The 20,194-nt window shown below is 38.7% G+C and overlaps 1 protein-coding gene across 2 annotated transcripts in view; it reads right to left on the reverse strand.

The window, feature by feature from the left end:
- Positions 1–20,194, reverse strand: part of RORB (RAR related orphan receptor B) — a 120,622-nt gene that overhangs the window by 25,947 nt on the left and 74,481 nt on the right. Inside the window, exons 1-3 of one of the 2 annotated variants that reach the window (XM_066181310.1) lie at positions 13,335–13,374; positions 5,317–5,402; positions 928–1,069 (exon numbers count right to left, since the gene is read on the reverse strand). In XM_066181310.1, the coding sequence (XP_066037407.1) occupies positions 928–1,069; positions 5,317–5,402; positions 13,335–13,374 (268 nt within the window). Of the gene's footprint in view, positions 1–927; positions 1,070–5,316; positions 5,403–13,334; positions 13,375–20,194 lie in introns of those variants that run through there. The other variant, XM_066181311.1, reaches the window with a different exon arrangement.

Here is a 20,194-nt window from a genome sequence, read left to right on the forward strand (position 1 = left end):
TTTCAAAATACACATCTTGTGTAAACCTTTTAAGAGAGAAAAGTGCTTCCAGGAAAATGAAATTAATATAAACTGCTTTAAAAATTAGAACAATTTCTTCTAATATTTTCTTACTATATAAAACATGTTTTAGAGCTGGAAACCCCCTGCATGAGGAGTGGTGCCCAAGGCATGTCAGCTGTGGACAACCTTGCCCAAACCTCTCACTGTCTGCAGTTTTGGTGCAATGCATGTTCTCAGCCTGCTGATCTTGGCTGATCCACCACAGTTTGGAAGGTGGACCAAAGCTCTACAAGGATCCTGAGATGGCATAGACTGGGGAGCTTTCCTCTGGCGGAGGATCCATTTTCAATGCTAAATTAGCAAACATTCTTCTATAAACCCATATAGGGACAGGAGGCAATGTGCAAGTAAAAGAAATGGTATTACTACCAATGCAAAATATTTGGTCAAGTGCTCTGAATAAAACAAACAGAAACCCCTAATGCTATCAAGGTGTAAATTTGTGCAGGGTTGTGCCTCCTTACTACCAGACTTTTAGAGATCTCAGGGAAATTGATGCTTTCACACGTCAATATTAAATGTTAAGGTAAATTCTGATGTTTAATGTAATGCTTAATATAAGCCCACCTCTCCAAAGGTGACCTTTTCGTGCTCTGCGCTTTTGATTAGAATAACATATTTCACTTCTGACTCTTTCTGTTCTAAACTAAAACTGCTCTGCATTTTGTGATGTTCCCCACCCCTCTCCATGAAAATAGCCTTCTTTGTTAACTGGATGGCAAAGATCGTTTTACAGTGCACATATTACAAAGCGTGGAGCTTCTCCTCTCTCTTTCTGCAGAAATTTGCAGGGAGTTTACGTAAGTCAGCAGTGAAGAAAAGTTTCAAAGGGCTCATATGTGAATCACAAGTTTGACTCCTTACCATCTCGAGACATTCCCAGGGCAAGACATTTCTGCAGTCGACAGTGTTGGCAACGATTTCTGTTGGTTCTGTCAATTAAACAGTTTCTCTGTCTTGGACAGGAGTAGGATGCATTGTTCTGCTGACTCCTCCGAAAGAATCCCTAGGGGCAGGACAGCAGGAAAGACCAAGTATTACCACGAGCATATGTATGTGCGTTTGCATGCATGCAGAAACACACACACACAGAAACATGGAAACAACTACAGTAAAACCCTTTTTTAGTGCACTGCTACTTATGCTGTGGCTCTGCAGATATGGTACCATTGTATTAAAGAACATTTAATTATAATAAGGAGAACTGTGTATTCTGTAAAGAATATAATTCTACTTTGTTAAAACCTAAATAATATTACAGAATGCATTTTAATTGTTCAATAATGACACTGTATCATCTAATACTTGCTCCTAACAGAGGAAAAATTTGTCAGCATTTGTAAGAGATGACTTCAAAGTACTTGTTTTGACATTTTTCCCTTTAATGAAGAGACTGGTAAATGTTACTGGGTGCACACAGCACAAAAAGCTGAAGTCTGCTTTTCACATTAGCAAATATTGATCTGATTTAGAGAGAGATAGATTCAGGAGTGAAGTAATTAAAATCCAGTCTTCGCAAAAGCACTAGGATATAATGACTGTATCAAGTAAAGCCAACACACAAAGGAGAAAGCAACACCTTTAGATACTACCATAAGAATGTAATGGCATTTTCCACAGGCTGTTTGTCAAGAGATCTGAGGGCTAGAGGGGAAGCATATACACCTGAGTCTTACCCTTCCAGCTGCTATGAGGTGGTGCCAAGAGCGTCACCAAAAGCTGCTGTTATGGTAGACATTAAGCAGCTGAGGTGACAAGAGGAATGAAACCAGGGGGTGAAGGGAAACAAAAATAATAATATACTACAATAAATAAAGAAATAAATTATGAAGGTCAGGAGTATCTGCAAGTCCCGCGACAAAAAAGCAAAGTAGAGAGGTTCCCTAACCAGTCTGGCAACTTTAAATGCAAGCAGGTACAGATTGTGGTGGGAAAGCTGAAGGATAGCCTGGCCACTGCAGGAGGCTATGAGTAGTAAAACAACAGAAATATTGCAGTTACACCAGTCACCAGAAGTGACTCCAAAGTGCTTGTGCCTTTCTGGGGTGGCTTGCAAACACATTGGAATGAAGCCAAAAGCAACAGCTGACTTCATTTATCAGGAAAAAATAGCGTATCTCTGCATAGGTTGATGGATGTTAATACTGAGCAACAGAGAAAGTCACAAGGTGACTATGCTGCAGGCCTCAACTCACTTGCTACAGCTTATGCATGAATTCCCATTCAGGTCCTGGCAAGATGAATGAGGATGGTGTGGGGTGTCAATGACAATGACAGGCATGGTGTTCCACCAAGAACACTGGCAGTGCTAGTTCATGAAGTCAAGCATAGAGACCCACTTGAACTGACTCAAGAGTGTTCTACCAGTGATTACAGTGTATCTAAAATGTAAATTAAATTTTATGATTTGTACTTTTCAGGAAATAGATGTCCTTTGGGAGAACTCTCAGAAAAATTCTGGTGGAAACCAAACTGATCTTAGTTAACCAAAATTTTCCTGATATGGTAGAGGTGCCTTTAATTTAAGACTAAATGGATAGTAACTGAAGGTGTCTTTGCTGAACTTTATAGCCAATCTTAGTTTTGACTTGTGAAGCATTTTCTGTTTTCAGTTTTAGATTTTAGCAGCCTCTATTTCAGACAACAAATTAATTCAGCAATGTTAAAAAACATACACAACCATTTAGCATTGACAGTGCCTTCTCCTGCAGTACTTTATGCTCCCTTTAAGGTTGATCTCATCTCAGAGGAATTTGTTTCATCTTTTCCCTCCTTAGGAAAAAAGAACCATATTATGTATCAAGGGTTACATGAGAATATTAATTTACAGCAGATAATTAATTTTTCTGAGGAGAATTTTGTGTTCTCATTCTTCCGCATAGTATCTAAATGTTGTCTTATAATGTAGAGATAATCCTTTCTTTTTATTTTTATGGGATCTTTATATAGATTTGGCTACATTATTTTACATCAGAATAATTCCATTTTGTGTGAAGGAAGATGTATTTCATTACTGAGAGTTAAAGAGTCAAAGACAGATTTCCCAGTACTTCCAACATGGACCTCAAGTCTTTCTGCACCTTGAACAAATCACTTCACCCACCACACAAAGCCTGTCTGAGAAAGGAAATCGCTGAATGAACTACTTTCTAGTTCAGTGGTAGAAACAGTGGTAGAAAATACTTTTGTTTGGGGGTAGGCACGAGAAATGACAAAAGGCCTCTTAGTGAAGAAGGAGCCACAGAGATAGATGTTACCCAAACTCATCTTCAGGTTTCACTCTTTCTGTAAGAAAAAGTGTCAGAGCTGCAAATTTACTGAGTGGGTCCAGCAGGTCCACTCCATATGCACATTCAGCATAAGGCAGGCATGCATACAAAACAACAGCAATATTTCAGATGACCCTTAAGCACTTAGAATATGGATTTGCAGCAGCATAGCTAATGCAGGGACACTGAGTTAAAGGATTTTCTGTTCCTTTAACTTTGTAGCACCGCCATGGGCACTGTAATTCTTGGATGCTGTATCCTGAAATGCTGTGGCTGCCTGGTGCCTGGCTCAACATATGTGTGCATGCTTGTGGAGTGATTCTACCCTCTTTCTGCCACACATGGCCTCGATTCTTAATCATTTTAGGTTTCCAACAAACGGAGGCAAAAAGAGCCAGAAATGACCAGTATGCAGGCTGAGTGAATAGCTATTTGAATGCTGGGCACTTAAATGGATTGCAGAGCTGCACTGCCAGAAACACTGCTCACCTTAACAGGGAGCTCTGACAGACTGAGATGCCTCCCAGTGGAACTGATGTGAAAAACCGACACCCTTTTTTCACACAGGCTCACAGAACAGATTAGACTAATTGATCTGATACAGCAAAACTGGCATAAACCCAACAGGGTTAAAACTGTTATAAGTGGAAGAGAATCTCTTTATCTCAATAAGCAGTCTACTCACAGAGCACAGTGGTATCATCTCCTCTTGGGGCACACACAAGGGCCAGCATTAACCCTAATTACTTCTATGGGAGACTATGCCCCTAGACAGTCTGAGTACTGAGAGACGATGCTCTTTGCCTGCTAAAGTAATTTTCTTCTGTAGCTTTTGTGCCAATTTTGAAGTATCAGATCAATTAGTTTAATCCCGTTTCATGTGATCATCATAAGATATTAATTTCTAGTCCAGTGCCACAGTAAGACAAAGACATGCTGCAAATTGTTCTGCTTACAATTGTTAAAGTTCCTGAAAAAAACCTGATCTTTATCAGTATATTGGTTCTCAATATATTGGCGCTGAAATATTTCTTTTGCAAATGGGTGCACCCAAATTTACAGCTGTTACATACTTTGTAAAGCATTAGGTACAGACCTGTGATTTCACTCTGCAAAGAGGCATCCATTTTCAAATGTCCCAGTTTGTGTATTTCCATGTACAAGAAATCAGAGATGCTGCCTCTCCGTCTTTGCAAGTTCCCATTTACAATTAAAATTGAAATGCCAACATGTACTATGAAATTCTGGTTTGTCATGAATAATAATGTAATTCCTCAGATAATAAAATTGCAGACAATTTTTAAAATTGAAAATAGAAGCCTTTCTTCTCTTTGCTTGAGTCTGATTTGTGTTATTTTGAACTAATGCCTGAGATAACATGTTAATATGGCTAAGTAGCAAGTCTATGCATCTTCCTTCTCTGCCCTTTGTTTTCAGCCTCCAATTCCCAGCAATTGCCCCAGCGCTAAAGCCTATGAGCAAAAAGACAAAGGATCCTTTTGCACTCAGAATATAAGGCATTCTTTCTTTTGGAGGTTATAATTTGGTCTGTGGATTGTGCAAAAGGAGATAAAACACGACCAAACTCACACCTGTAAGCTCTTGAAAAAAACTGACCAGAAGCAACATGCCAACCGTAATGCTGCATGAGTTTAATAGGAAACAAGATAAGAAATCCACCTCTTTTCAAAGCTGATTTAAGCTAGAAGAGGTGTGACTTACAGTTGCCAGCCTTTGTTGGTGTCAGCACGTACACTGCATCAGATGTAATTAATTCACATTTCAAACAAGGAGGTAGCTCTAAAGAGTATTTGATAAAATGGAAAGCAACTAGGAAAATTAGGTATGAAATGCATCTTTATCAGCAGTAGGCTTTACAGCCTTTGGCACCACTTGTTTGAAAGCGTGTAAGATTGTATCATTGTACACAGGTGCCTGAGGCTAATGCAAATGATGACAACTATGCCGTATTAAATTCTCATACCTTGCAACCTTCACATGTGATGACTCCATAGTGTATTCCAGAGGATTTATCACCACAAATTTTGCATGGTATCACTTCAATTTGTGCTGAAAAAGAAAGTAAGAGAGAGATTTTGGGTATATAATTGTATTTAATTTTTTTTTCTCAAAAGAAGATCTTTAGAAATAGAGAGCAGATAACCAGTTGAACCCCAACAATACAAAAATGCTTTGTATTGTATGTCTGTTTCTGAATGCTCTGGTTTGGCAAATTTTCAGTGCTCCACATTATGTAGTTTCTGCCACATCCCACAAAACTCTTCAACATCTTTAAATGTCTCCCAATGAAAAGGTTTTTTCTCATAGCCTTTTTTAAGGTTTCTTTTTTATTGGTTAATTTTATAATTATTATTGCTAATGACAGTCATTAGAAGTCCTAAACAATAATCTGAATTGTCCTTTCCTATATACTTCAAACAAACAAAAAACCGAAATAAAACAAAACCCCTAAAAAACCCCACAACAAAAATACCAAGGTACTTTTAATGTTAGTTGCATATACAATTTGTAACTCTGATAGGAACAGAGAGAGAAGAATTGATCCTGTGACACTGATTACATTTAGCACAGTATTTTTTACTGTAAGCAAACAACAATTTCATGCATGAGTTTCAATTATAAGATCTACCTTCATGGTATTAGTGGATCAAGTCACTAAATGCTAAGGTTTCGGGTTTCAATTAATACGTAAAAAATATTTTAGACTTGCAACTCCTCAGTTAATTCAAACCTGTATTTGAAAATAACCATTCTATAAATTAGTAAATGCAGGTTTGTCTAAGAAATTGCTACCACTTCTGCTTAAGAGAACTCACAGAAAAGACATGTAGGACACAGAAGGCATTTCAGCAAGTTTGGAAAAGTGTATTTTTCTACTGTCCTCCAGACATTTTTTTTCATAAAACACCAGAACAATTTCAGGATTCCTAATAGAAATCTTGATTGTACAGGCCAGAAAAAAAGAAACCACTGTATTCCCAGAAGGGTCTTGAGATACTGTAATGAACATACAGTGTCCCATGTTTCTTTTGCAGATATAATCAGATTATATCAGATTACAGATTGCAGCTCAGAATCCTTGAGCTGAAAGGGACCCACAAGAAACACCAAGTTCAACTCTTAAATGAGTGACCTGTATGGGGATTGAACATACAGCCTTGGTATTATTAGGGTAATACACTTTTTGCACATTCTGTTTTATTTGTCCACCTATTAGACCAACAAACAGCTCAGGGAACTGTATAGCCAACTCTCCTTACAGCTATTACAACAACTTTTTAAAATAAGCAACTTTCTTCTGAACTCCTTATAAATACAAAATGCATTGACCAAGTGCCACTTCCTAAATATTGAGGCAAAAATTGAATGAACAAACAACAGTGGAGTTGCCACAATGCTAACTTTCACCAGTACAGGAACAGAACTTATTTTCTCCCAATGTAGTAAACAAAAGGAAGGAATTAGAGCAAAACTACTTAGCCCCACTTCAAAAGTCTTTCCACTTGCCTTCTCATGCATTCTTACTCTTATACCATGAACAAGAAAAATGGCTCCTGCCTCTTTTCAAGCAAGCCTCAACCTGAGTCCACTTGTCCAAATTTTCTGTGAGCACATTGAGATGTACCACTCAATAAAAGCCTGCAAAATCACTATCACCCTGATGTCTAAGAAAACATTTGAAATGTTTGGATATATGCTGCATAGTGATTGCCCCCTACCACCAGCTGGAGCATCTTTCCTCAGTACCATAGGGTCATGTCTCTGCAATAATCATCTCTTATTTTATACTTAAGTTGAAAGTTATTTGGGACAGGAAACCGCCTCCAGTTTTATGGGACGGACTACAGACTGTAATGCCACAATGGAAATTAATTAATTCTACATAACTAGTAATTATAATCCACAGATGATAGGATAACCACCCAGAATCTAATTCATTCTCTCATGACAACAGAAAATAGGGTGGAATTCTATCAAGGAAGCAAATCCAAAATTGTCTCACATATTTGAAATGAGCACTTACATATAAACAAATAGGTAATTAGAAACATCTTCAAAAAAAGCATTTGCTCAAATGTGCCCCAAGAAAAATTAAAAGTACACTGAGCTGCATTTTTTTTTTTTTTCACCCATAGAACATTTACACATGGGCACAAAAATCATTATCCTAAAGGCAGGAAAATAATCAAGTTTCAAAAGTTGTTATATGGGTGAAATTAGGAATGAATCTGCAATGGGAAACAGTTAATTTTCTGAATTCCTTTTGAAAGAAAGGTAAGAGTCAACAATGCAGCTAATGTATCTGATGTGTATTTGTGGGGACTGTCACTCACATACTTATGATGCCTAACATAGAAAAACAAAGCTCACATTTTATATAATTTTAGTTTAATATCTGAAGAACTTCACTTGGGAAAGACAGGATTATAATCTCACAGACCTGTAGCTTTGATTTAAGGGGGAAAAAAGACTTGAACTTTCAGAATTTAGTTTTTGATCAAAAGATAATAATAAAGCATGCCAGGCATAAACTTTGAAAAGGAAGTCCTTTTTCTAATTTGTAGATCCAGGGAGGGTTGCACTTGGAAGCATCAAGGCTAATCAGAGAACTGATCGTGAAAAAACCCAGTTGCTTCAGGAATTCCCATCATCCTTTTGTTGGAGTTCCTTGAAAATTGCTGGTAGAATGGCCTAATTCACTTTCATGTTTCTATTCCTAACTGATTTCAAATTAAGTACATTCAGCATTTTTTATCTACTCGCCAACTGTCCGTTTTTTATCCTGACTCCTGTGAGCAGCAAATGGTTTTTTTCCTTGCATGTTACTGTCACCAAAAGTTTCCATGGTAAGTTAGTCTGACAATGAGATCTGGGCATTCTCTTTGATACTGGAATAGATGTTCTCTAGCGTCTCAGCAAGACTTCAGGTGCTTTGCATTTAATAATCTGAAAATATACAGCTGAGGGAACTAATGTTTACAGCCTCTGTCATATCTCACGCAGTGAGACCTATATAGTTAGTAATATCTCGGCAAGTTAATTAATTCCAGATAATGTTAATTAATGTCTGCAGGTACATTAGCTGTCAATCATATCCCAAATGAGCCATTAGAATAAACCAATATGGTGCAGTTCACCCAGAAAAGTAATTTTTTCATAAAATCTTAGCACTTTTGCGCAGAGATACATTAAACTCTGACTGTTGGTCTGGCCCCTGCATTTGTTACAACAACAAAGACTCTCTGCAAAGCTGATGGCTCTCAAATAAGCCAATCCTACATCTCGTGAGCACAGATATACAAATCTCAAGAGGCAGCAGTTTATGTATATCTCTGTGTCTCACTGGGCATAGATATTAAATGTCATCTGTACATGATATATAAAAACGTGATGTGTATGAAGGCAAGCAATAGCCCTAGAATTTGGATATTGAGAAATCTGATAGATCATTGCTCAAAATAGAAATGGGGTACATTAGTGCAAAAAAAGAAGGTTTTTCCCATAAATGCATGAAATTGTCTTGTTCAATTTCTTTCACAGTCTCACATTCTTAGCTGAAGTTCTTTTCGTTTACAACCAATGTCACTTGGAAGGTTATTTGGTAATAAGTTTTCTTTTTCCCCTTCCTCTTTCATGATTTTCTGGGGGGGTGGGGGAGGGGTGGGGTGGGGGAATGAACAAAAAAACCTCCAAACCAAAACCCAAACCAAACCAAACCAAACCAAACCAAACCAAACCAAAGCATGCTGAATTGTATACCAATTCTCCTTGTAGGTCAACTATGCCCTTTATTGCATGCCTATTCTAAAGACTATTGGAAAAGGACTTTTAATGGCAAGTTTTTATGAAGTTACTCTGTGCATCCTTATTCTGTGCATTTAAAATCTATTAAAACAAAAGATAAAATCTTAGAAATATGTGTGAAAATGTCTGTCGCGTGATGAAAGTTTTAAAATTATGCGCTAAATATTAGTCTTTTTGCATATGAAGAAAGATGCTTATATCTACACTGTAAATAAATACTGTGGAAGTTGTCTTCATGAGTTCCATGGCCATAGTAATTTTTACTGAACATTGTCAAATGGTTTGAAATAGATGAATATGAGTTCAAATGATTACAGCTCCTCCACAGTTAAAGGTAATTTAAAATTGCCCATATTATCTCATCTTTTTGTATGTTATTGTTACACAATAATTTTGGAACAAGTCTGGAAAGAATGATATACAGATTACTCGCCTTCATATTCAGCAGAGAATGTGAAATTATTATGAGCACAGCATAACAACCTCAAGTGCTAATAAACACAGAAGAAAAAATACTTTGTTCAAATACTGTTCTTTCCTAAGTGTAACTAAACTGAATCTAGCACTATTGTTTAACAATTTATGAACACTAAAAAGTTACTACACTTGTGATGGTCCAGGGTTACTGATCAGAAGAGATTTTCAGATAGATTCAATATATTTTAATAGAGCAAGAGATGCATTCTTTTTTAAATAAATGCTTTTGGACACATGGGATACATTCTTTTTAAAAGAAACGCTTTTGGACCTCTAGCTTTTTATCATACCTTAGTATGATAGTAGCAAAGGACTTCAAGCTTAAAACCGGTGAAGGATAACTGCTTTAAGCTGAATTTCATGGTGTTCAACTAGGAAAGCTTCAAGATCTGCAAGGTTGGATGTTTCTCTGTGAAGCAAAAGTAGTTGTGAGCAAAAAAAGGGTAACAATTTTAAGAGCACTGATATAATGCTGGGAGATAATGATATATTTTGGATCACAAGTATTTTTTATTTTTTGCAAACCTGATCATTTCAATTAATTTAAATAATTTGTAAAATAACGGGAGACCTGGATTTTCATTGGGTTATTACAAGAGAGCAGGGCTGATGCAGTTTCCTGGACTCCAGAAAAAAATACTGTACACTTTGTTGCCAAGAATGTCAGCCAGGCACTCAGTGAAACACTACGAGGTTTGGAGTCTGACCAAGGTACACAAATTGCTACCTAGAAGCTTGTTTGTTTCTTTAATTTGGACAAAACAGAGAGGCTGAAGCGCATACCAAGCATAAGTGTTCAGGGCTTTCCCAGATATTTTGGAATGGTTCACAGGAAAGGAAGACAGCAGAAGAGAGGCAGAACTGCCTGTATTCTCTGTTGGGCACACTAACACAAAGTACAGCCCATTGTCCAGATCCCAAAAAACAACTCAGGTGCCTTGTCAGAAGCTATAGCTCAAAATGTGATCCCTGAAAGTCTGTGTCATAGAAGTCAGAAAGTGTTAAAGGATCAGTAAACTTTGATGACTCATCTAGCACTCTGTAAACCCGTACAGAAGTAGTTTCATTGCCTCTCAATGTGGACTTCTCTGTATTAATCTATGAACTCTTTTCCCTACTAATTCAAATTCGTGGAAGTTATGTGTATAACTTCAAAGGATGGTACTACAGTAAGATAAGTAATTACAAAACAAAAACATGCTACCAAACTGATGATTTGGGCTCCACATGTGAGTTAAATCAGAGTTACTTAACTAAATAATCCTGGACCCACCTAAAGAGTTCAAGAAACTTGCCCTATTCATAGGGAAATATTTAAGTATATAATATATGCTGAATTATTACTGTACAGTTTCTGCCTCCTTCATAGACTCAAGCAATGGTTCTGCTGGTACTGCACACTTTCCCTAAAGAGATTATTATGCTAATCCCAAATATTATTGTAAGAGACGGTCCAAAGATCCCTCATCTGCCTCACAACCATCGTCAAGGACAGAGACTGAAACCCCTAAAAGGGACTTTAAAATCTCAACACAGGAGTTCTGGCCTGGCTGAGGTGGGATGTTGGCGAAGTGCTGCCTGCAGGTGTGTTCAGTGGAAAACATCAGAACTGGAGCAGAAACAATGGGCAAGTCACGGTGAAGTGACTGCACCTGCTGACCTGTTCTAGTTGACACTGTACCTGCTGACAACCGACCTGTTCTGAGTTCTCAAAACATACACACTGTAATAATTTCCCCCACCTTTTTGGCCAACTGCCTGTTGCTTCGGAGAGGACTATAAGGATCCCTGAGTTAACCAAAGACTTTGAGATCTCTCCACGGAAGAAGATGGATCTATTGGCTGGACCACGAGGATTTTGTCTCTCCGCTGGTAGCTATAACCCACCCCCTCTTTCTCTTTTCTCGCTATCCTTAATTTCCCTTCAAATCCCCACTATTGCATTTGTTGGCACTAAATAACGGTGCCTTTTTGATTGAGCAAACTGAGTTGTCCCCCACTGTGTCTTTTGCACCCTGAGATCCCTAAAACAAACCATCAAGTTCCCTGCATATATTTGCGGACCCTGCACACTTTCCCTAAAGAGAATATTATGCTAATCCCAAATATTATACTACCCAAGCTATCCTATATTTGACCTCATCAGATCCAATGTTCTGCAAATAATCTCTAGCAGCTTTATAGCTAATGTTTATATAAGCTGGTCAGGATGACTGCGTAGTGGTGACCATGTTTTCCATGCAACACTCTTAAACAGTGAAAGTGCACCCAGTCAAAAAATAGCAGCCTGTACAAAAAATACACTGCATATGCAAAGTTCTTTCCTATAAGAATTATACTTAGTATTTACTCTGCCAAACTGCTTGTCATAATTTTTGGATGTTTCACTTTAAATATTTTAGAATATATCAGGCATTTAGCAGGACATAGCATTTTCCCTCCTTACTTCTTACTCAGAAAGCTACTTAGAGTGTGCCAGGTATTTCTGACCTATTGTTTCCAGAAGACAACAATCCACAGCTGCATTCCTTTCCCTTCTGAATAAATGGACTAATGAATTCCACAAAGGAAGAGTTCAGATACCATGATAAATATTTACAGTCCATTTTCCCTGTCGAATCTGGCTGAAATGGTCATACAGTAGTAGTCAGGACCTTGAAGTTAATTATTTTTGTTAGATATGCACAGATCTCTGCCGTACAGTTACAAAGCTGAGCAACACAGAGAGAGATGCTGCAGGAACATGCTGTGAAGACCTGTTTTCCAGGATGTGGGATCACACACAACCTTCTTTCCTCACACCCAGCCAAGAGTTACTGCTTGCTGGAGTGGGATGGAAATGAACTTAAAACTCAATTCATCTCATAGTAGAAGGAGGCTGGAGTGGTTATTCTTAGCTCTAACTGCACCAGCACCTTCTTCTGCAGCTCTCTGCTACTGGACAGCACGCTGACAATCTTTGCATCCCTCCTCTCCTCCCTCCTTTACCTACCCAGATTCATTTGAGTGTCCACAAATTCCTGCACTTTCAGTAACACACAAACCCAGAAGTTTACGTCATGCAAAATCTTCAAGGGAAATAAGGACTGTTGCACTGTTAGATTATAGCACTGCAGCAAAATGAGGGTCTAACTTGCATTATCTGGGACCTTGTGTGGCAGCCATCACAGTCAAAGGAACAATTTCCAATCCACTTTCCTGGAGCACTTTTCTTGCAATACCTTACTTTAGACACAGTGGAACTCCCACAAGGCAAAATTACGAGAGACACAGGCACTAAAAACCAAATAATAGTGATTTCAACCTGAAATGACTCTGAAATCATTCTGATGTTGCCTTCTTAAAACTTTCTGAACGTCTTCATATTTCTTCATATTTTTGATTATCACTATAGATTTTCACTTTTGCACATTCCTATTTAAATCTTTGCTCCATCTTTTGAAAAGCATTTAAATCAGCTGGAGATATTCTTGAATTTGCATCTGTTGGTTTGAAAAAATGTTGTACTTACCAGCTGTCTACTTACCAATTTAATCTGCCATCGTTTAAAGACAGTAGGAAGAACTAATCTCAGTAAAACTCTGGGTATAGTTGTCTCAAGGCTAGACTTGTATACCATGTTTAATATTTCCCTCTTTATTTTTCACTGTAATGTCTCATATTGTTAAGGAAGTGAAGAATAAAAATATTTCAACTCACCAGTTGCATCAGGTTTTATTTTGGTTTGACTATCACACATTTTGTTGTAAATAAATAAGACTTCCAGGACCAGACAGTAGTCTTCCTACTAGCCTACTTATTCACAGTTACACCAGTGCTGTTGCAAAAGTGGAGTCTTAACAGACTGCGTTAACAAAATTAAATGGAAGAAGTAATAAGGCACAGACTGTTCCATTTCATCAAAGAAGAGAAAAAGACTGCTGGAGGCACTAAATAATGAAACAATATTTTCTTTTGATACTCTATTAATGTTTCCATTTCCTATTTCAGTCCAGTGATTTAATTTTTTTTCCCTGGAAATTCTGAATAAATCTCAGCTTTCCTTTGTCATCAGTTTTTCTTTCAGATATTTATATAAGACAGGAGGATTAGAGTAGCAGATGTAAGATGCCAAATTATTACAGTTAAAATCACCATGTGAAATGTCACCTACATGTTGCCTACTTCCAGCCAGAGCCAAAAAGTAAATTTTCTTCCAGTGTCATGTGACACACCTGTCTGAATTGCCCCTGTTGAACATCCATGATGACAAAGGAATATTAACTGAATCCCAGCTGCCCTCAGGTTGTACAGAAAAGGGGAACTTAGGGGTAAGCGCTCAGTATGAATCTCTAACAGAGCTGCTCAGAGCTGGAACTGCCATATTTTTTCCCCCCCCAGGCTTCTATAATGGCTAGAATTGCATCCTGTTTCATAGGTTACACTTGCAAATGCAGAGGCTGATATGCACCAAATGCGGTGCTCCTGAACACAAAGCAAGATTTACACAGGCTTTCTGTCAAAAAAAAAAAAAAAAAAAAAAAAAAAAAAAAAAAAAAAAAACCAAAAAACAAAAAACCCAAAGCAAAACATCACATAAGAAGAGAGCATTTCTACAAGACAGCTAATATATTACACGCATTGCCTTCTACTAATTCACTTTTCCCTTTTGAGTCTTTGTGGATTTCCTGTGCTTTGTAAGAATTCCTATCACCACCCCGTAACATATTCCCAGGCTTTTCTGTGGCATTGTTATTTCACTTCCAGGTAACCTTTCCTTTTTAATCCATTTTCTCATGCCCTAACCTTTTGCATAAAGAAGTTGTTGGAATAAGGGATGATTCAGATTCTGTCTTGCTGAAACCCTGTTAACAGTTCTGTCTTGCTAACTCAGCATATTAATTTCCTTGGAATCCACGCCAAAGATAAAACAGAGAACTTAACTATCAAGATTCAGTTAGCCTGATACATACAGAAGATTGTTATTCATATATACTGCTGGGAAAAAACCCAAAAATGTTCAAAATCGCAATCACAGCTATCTTTGCTTTGAATGCTTGCTTGGTTTAGATAAATCAGTTGAGGAATTTTCAAATAAAGAAACCAATGCAAGAGCAAATATTACAGGAGAGTTCTGAAGTTTATGAAAGTAAATGGAATTACTGGAGATTGGGGAAAGTACAGAAAAAAACCAAACACATGAGCTGGGAATAGTCAGGCTGAAAAAAACATTTTCCCAATAATACAGAAAACATTATTTGAAGGATAATAAGGATAAGTTAGTGACTTGCAACAACTCATTTAAATTTGCATAAGCATTACACAGCTATTTTTTAAATGTCTGTTCCTAGAACCAGTCACATATAGTCACATACATGTGTTGCTCTGGGTTTATAATCTTAAATACAGTCTCAAACTCTTGGCCTGTGGCATTTTGATGAATAAACATTTCCTGGCTTGGTAAAAAACAGTTCACTGTCTATTATTTCATTAATTGAGGTCCTTTGATGTTATGGAGCATAATTTTTCCTGACTGGGTAAATAATTGGTGTATAATTTTCCTTCTGTTGCAACAGTGTTTCATTCTGCTGAAGTACTTATTGCCTAAGATTTTTAAGTCTCACTGTTTCATAAAATATTAGTTTCCCATTAGACACACTGCTTTCGTCTCTGATAAAAAACATGGATCAAAGAAATGGCCACAAGAAATGAACAATATTTAAGGGTTTTTTTTCCCCCCTCTCTTCCCTCTTGTAATTTGTGTAACTGAAAATTAGTTCTGCATGAGTAAGAAAGAAATCAATACACTGCTGCCAAATACTGCATATCCTTCTGATGCATGATTTAGTATCAAACTGGTCCTGAGCAATGACTCCAGACACACCAGCTTTCAAATCAAGATTGACTAGTAGCCTAACAAATCCCACTATACGTCCCGCTGGACATGCTCTGCCTCTACAGGGATTAGGGTGCAAGGACCTCAGGAGCACAATGAACTGCCTCAAACACTGTCAAAGAAGAAAGTTCTCGTCAGATAAGCCACCACAATAGAAACTTAAGAAAAGCACAGATGGCAAACAGGGAGGCACTAATACCACACCTAAGTGGAGGTGAAGGTTTGGGATAAGCACATTGGACAAATTCCACTGTGCAGACAGTGGGAAGGGTGCAGATGGCAATAACAGGAAGATGTCAGGCCTAGTGAGGCAGATCTGGGTAACCTATCCAGCCAAAAATTCCCGCTATGGCAAACTGTGAGAAAGGAAACAGCTGCTTGCACACATGCCATTCCAAACTATGGGAACAGCATCTATGTCTCATGGATAGTGGGGACCTGGAAAAGAGTGGTACCTCCAGAAGAACACTTGAGGACCCCCAGCACTGAGTGAACCAGTGTGAAGAAAAACAAGCAGGATGCCAGAGAAAAGATGTGGTGGTATCTTTTGCTGAATCTCTCACTCTCTTAGTCTTACCCCTCTTTCTCCTATTCCTATTTCTGTCTCTACCTCACATTTGCAATTAAATAAAATCTGTAATATTGATTTTGATGTTTTGTCTTATTTGCACCTTAATTCAGGCAGAGGCATCTCTTAACAATTGGATCCTAATACAGAGCAGGCAGAACTTGGATGCAGAAGTCTATGTAATATTTACTTTTTGAAATGAGACCTGAGTTCCAGAAGAAAATGGAAGTATTTTAAGTCTTACAGAAATATAATGATACAACATAATTTTCAGTTTATATTTCTAGAAATGTACCCCACTCACCCTCAGCTGAAAAAAACCCTATGTTGAAAAATAACTTCAAGAGCCAAACAAATATCCCACTCATCTACAGCACAGGTTACAGCAAGCTCTGAAACTCATGCATTGTAAGCTCCCTTTTGACCACAAACCTGTCCTACGAGCCAGCCTAATAGCCTGAACCAACAGACAATCTCAATAAAATGCATCACCACGCACCTAGTGCTCTTTTTGACTGTTTGAACACAAAGAGATCATAAAACCATAGAATAATTTGGGTTCTTCAAAGGTTATCAAGTTCCAGCCTTCCTGCAATGAGCATAGAAAAGTCATATTTGCACATTCATGACAAAATATTGCCTGATTATGTTCAACAGGAAAGATATTTCATTTTTTATATGATAAATACTTTTGAGGTAAGAGATTATAGAGAAATGGGGTGCAGTTTAATTCTGCACCACTTATATCGTGGTGGGGCTATGGCTTCAGGAGTGAGCCAGGGCCAGCAGCGGCAGGGTTGCCATCTTTTCATGGGCTCAAGGGAGGAGGAATGCAAGTTTTGGGGTCAGCTGGGCACAGCCAGCCTCTCTGCCACTGGCAGTCTTTTCCCATTCCTCTGAGCTGCATCTTTTCTGATTCAGTGCTAAAAGACACAAAAGAAAGAGAGCAGCAGCAGTGTGGAACAGAGCCCAGCTGCGTAGGCCCAGTAACTGCCAAATGCTCCACTCCTGCTCCCACAGAGCCAGGTCCAGCAGAAGGGTCCCCTCACCTGCTTCAGAGCCCTTGCAGGTCCCACCAGGTTTTGTCTTATCCCTCTTCTTCCAGTGCTTTTGTGCTGGGGGAGCGAAACTAAGCTGTGACTTACCCTGGCAATATATTTCTTTGTTTTCCCAAAATCCATGTGGCCCAGAACAGGACAGTCACCATTTTTGCCTCTGCCTGGGAAAACCATGTTGGATACTGTCTTTGGGAAGTGTTTTTGTTTGTTCACTGAAGAACACCCTTTTTTTGTGCAAAACACTCCCTCTTTTCTCTGCTCTTTCATTAGTATTTTTGTGGTTATTGTGATTTTTCATTACAGCGTTGACTCCAGTTTATAATCTTCCCTAGTGTTTCAACCACTGTCAGAAGAGGGTGGGGAAAGGGAGTAGCTTGAGTGGGTTTAATTTTCCTGCTATTTTTAAACTACCACATTAAGAAAGGAATTTGACACCACTGAACACTTTGTAATATAGCCTTACTCCTAAATGAGATAATTCTCTCATTAGTCTAATTTGCTGAGCAGTTAATAGCATCTTATAACACCCACAACTACAGAATGAACAATGGAAATGAGGAATGTAAACAATTTATTCCAGTAATTTAGAAAGAAAATAAACTATAGAAATTTTGCACAGAAATTGTATCAAAGTACAGTAAAAACACTGCCACAAAACTAATAGCATTCTCCTGAAAGAAAAATAGATTACAATTCAAAAAGTGATCAGGTATTACTTTTTCTTTTAGTAAAAACTACAAACACTCAACAACATGGTCTGCTGAAGCCACCCTGTGCAATTCTATAGTGGGGGAGTCCTTCAGCTTCTTGTAGATAAAATCTGGTTTGGTTGATAGCTGAGGTAAAAATTATTTAGCTAAAGCAAAGAAAACCTGGCAATCACTTTAGAGATAATTAATGTGGAGAGCAAGATGGAGGTACAGTGGAATTCACTACCACGTAGCAATCTTACTCTTGTTAAGAGCAGACACACGACACACCTTGTCTTGGTGCTTGCCAGATTGTTAATTTTTTCAATATACAAGAGGGGACATGGAGGTTATTCTCTACCACCTCATGCTGTTGCTGGGTGAGGAAGAAAGGGAGCCTTGTCTGGGAAGAAGGGGCTCCTTCTGGTTGAGTAAGTATGGCAGAAGGAGCAGGCAGGAAACACTGACTCTAAGCTGGAGAATGCAGATGGGAAACACTGTTTCCAAGCAATCACATGTGGATCCCTTGCCTTTATTATTAATATTGATCTCATTGCTCTTTCCAGGAAATTGCTCTTATCCTGCTCTGCTCTGCATTGAGGCAGCCTCACTCTAAGTACTGTGTAGAGTTTGGGACATTAAGCTGTTAGTGAGCATCTAAAGAAGGGCCATGAGGATGGTGAAAGGCCTTGAGGGGAAGCTGGATGAGGAGCAGCTGAGGTGCATTGCTTTGTGCAGCCTGGAGGAGACTGAAGGGCAACCTCATTGCAGTCTTCAACACCATTGTGAGAGGAAGTGGAGCGGCTGAGCTCTTCACTCTTGTGGCCAGTGAGAAGACTCAAGGAAACAGCACAAAGCTAAGTCAGAGGAGGTTCAGAGTAGATAAAAGGAAAAGAGCACAGTATTGAATGGGTATTTCATATTCCTTATCATACACCAGCCTCTGAGAAAGTTCAGGACTGCTAAAAACCACATTGAAAGCAAAGGGGGACCTTTGCACACTGGGACCTTCATTTAGCAAAGGCCACCTGGTTAGTTACCACTAGAGGCTCCACCAATTGAGTTGAGCTGGCCCTGCCCAATCAAAACCTTCACAGATCACAGAAGGGATAAAGTCCCTCTGTGGTCCATCTGATGAATGTGTTAGGGAAGACAGTTCGGACTAGTCCTGCTTTAAGCAAAGGTAAACCCATCTGTGGGACTGTTTTAGCCCAAGGACCTTGGTGCACTCGGTGTCTAATGTTGTTGGATGGGGAAATGACGTGTACCTGAAGGGGATTTGATTTTTAGATGAGAGCAGTCTGTAATGTTTGGCTGTAGAACATTAGTGGCAGAATGACACTGGCACTGTGCCATAACTACCATGGACAGTGAGTCTGGATTCCTCCAGATATACCAGTTATGAGCTTGTGATGCAGCTTGTAACCACCTGACAGCACATCAGCTCTTCTGCTCTGGAAGACATCTAGGACAGAGAACCCATAATCATGGATTCAATAAACTCAGCAAATATCTTGAAGGGACACATATTGCCGACAGAAATTGTGCTTGTGTATATATCTCTATATGTACGTATATAGTTGGAAGGTGTAGAATCAAGGTATGATATTGATGGCATAGGATAAGGGCTGGATAACATCTTAGTTACAATCAGGACAGGGTTCATTATTTGCAGTAGCTAGGAAGGGCCATGCTAGGATTCAGAAGTTATTCTATACCACCTCAAATCATTGCCAGGGGAGGAGTAAGGAAGGCTCTTCTGGGGAGAATGTGTTCCTTCCAGTCAAGTAAATGGGGTAGAGGGAGTGTAACTCTGGTTCTGAGGCTGAGAGTGGTTGGGTAATGTGCTTTCTGAGCAATCATGTGTGAGTTGTTTGCCTGTCTTTTACATTTTATTGTTATTATTATTGCTGTTACTGTTCATTTCCTTATCACATTGCTGTTTCCAGTAAACTGTTCTTACCTCAACCTGTGATCTTTACTTTTTGTGTCTTCAATTCTCCTCTCCCTCCAGCAGCGAGATAGGGGGGGGGGGACAGCGAGGGGCACATGCAGAGTCTCAGTGGAAGCACCAAACTGGGGAGTACCCTTCCTAAACCATGCTGCACCCCTAGATGGAACTCTTTTTCTTCTGCTGTTCTTGGTAGTTTTATCAAAAAGTATCCAACTGTCTGGAGAGCTGTCTGGGGAGTGAGAGAAATGAAAAAAAAAAAAAAAAGTGTGTTTATCTGTGCACAGGCAAAACTACTGGTTCAGAACATCATCTGGTATGGACTGATGTGGAGTCGCCAAAGTCAGTGAAGCTGTGCCAAATGACATCAATTATACTGACTGTAGGTCAGCTCCTCTTTTCATTTATTCTGATGTCA

The sequence above is a fragment of the Chamaea fasciata genome, unplaced genomic scaffold, assembly GCF_029207755.1.
Source record: "Chamaea fasciata isolate MVZ Bird 193981 ecotype frontalis unplaced genomic scaffold, bChaFas1.0.hap1 SCAF_4, whole genome shotgun sequence".
Lineage (NCBI taxonomy): Eukaryota > Metazoa > Chordata > Aves > Passeriformes > Sylviidae > Chamaea > Chamaea fasciata.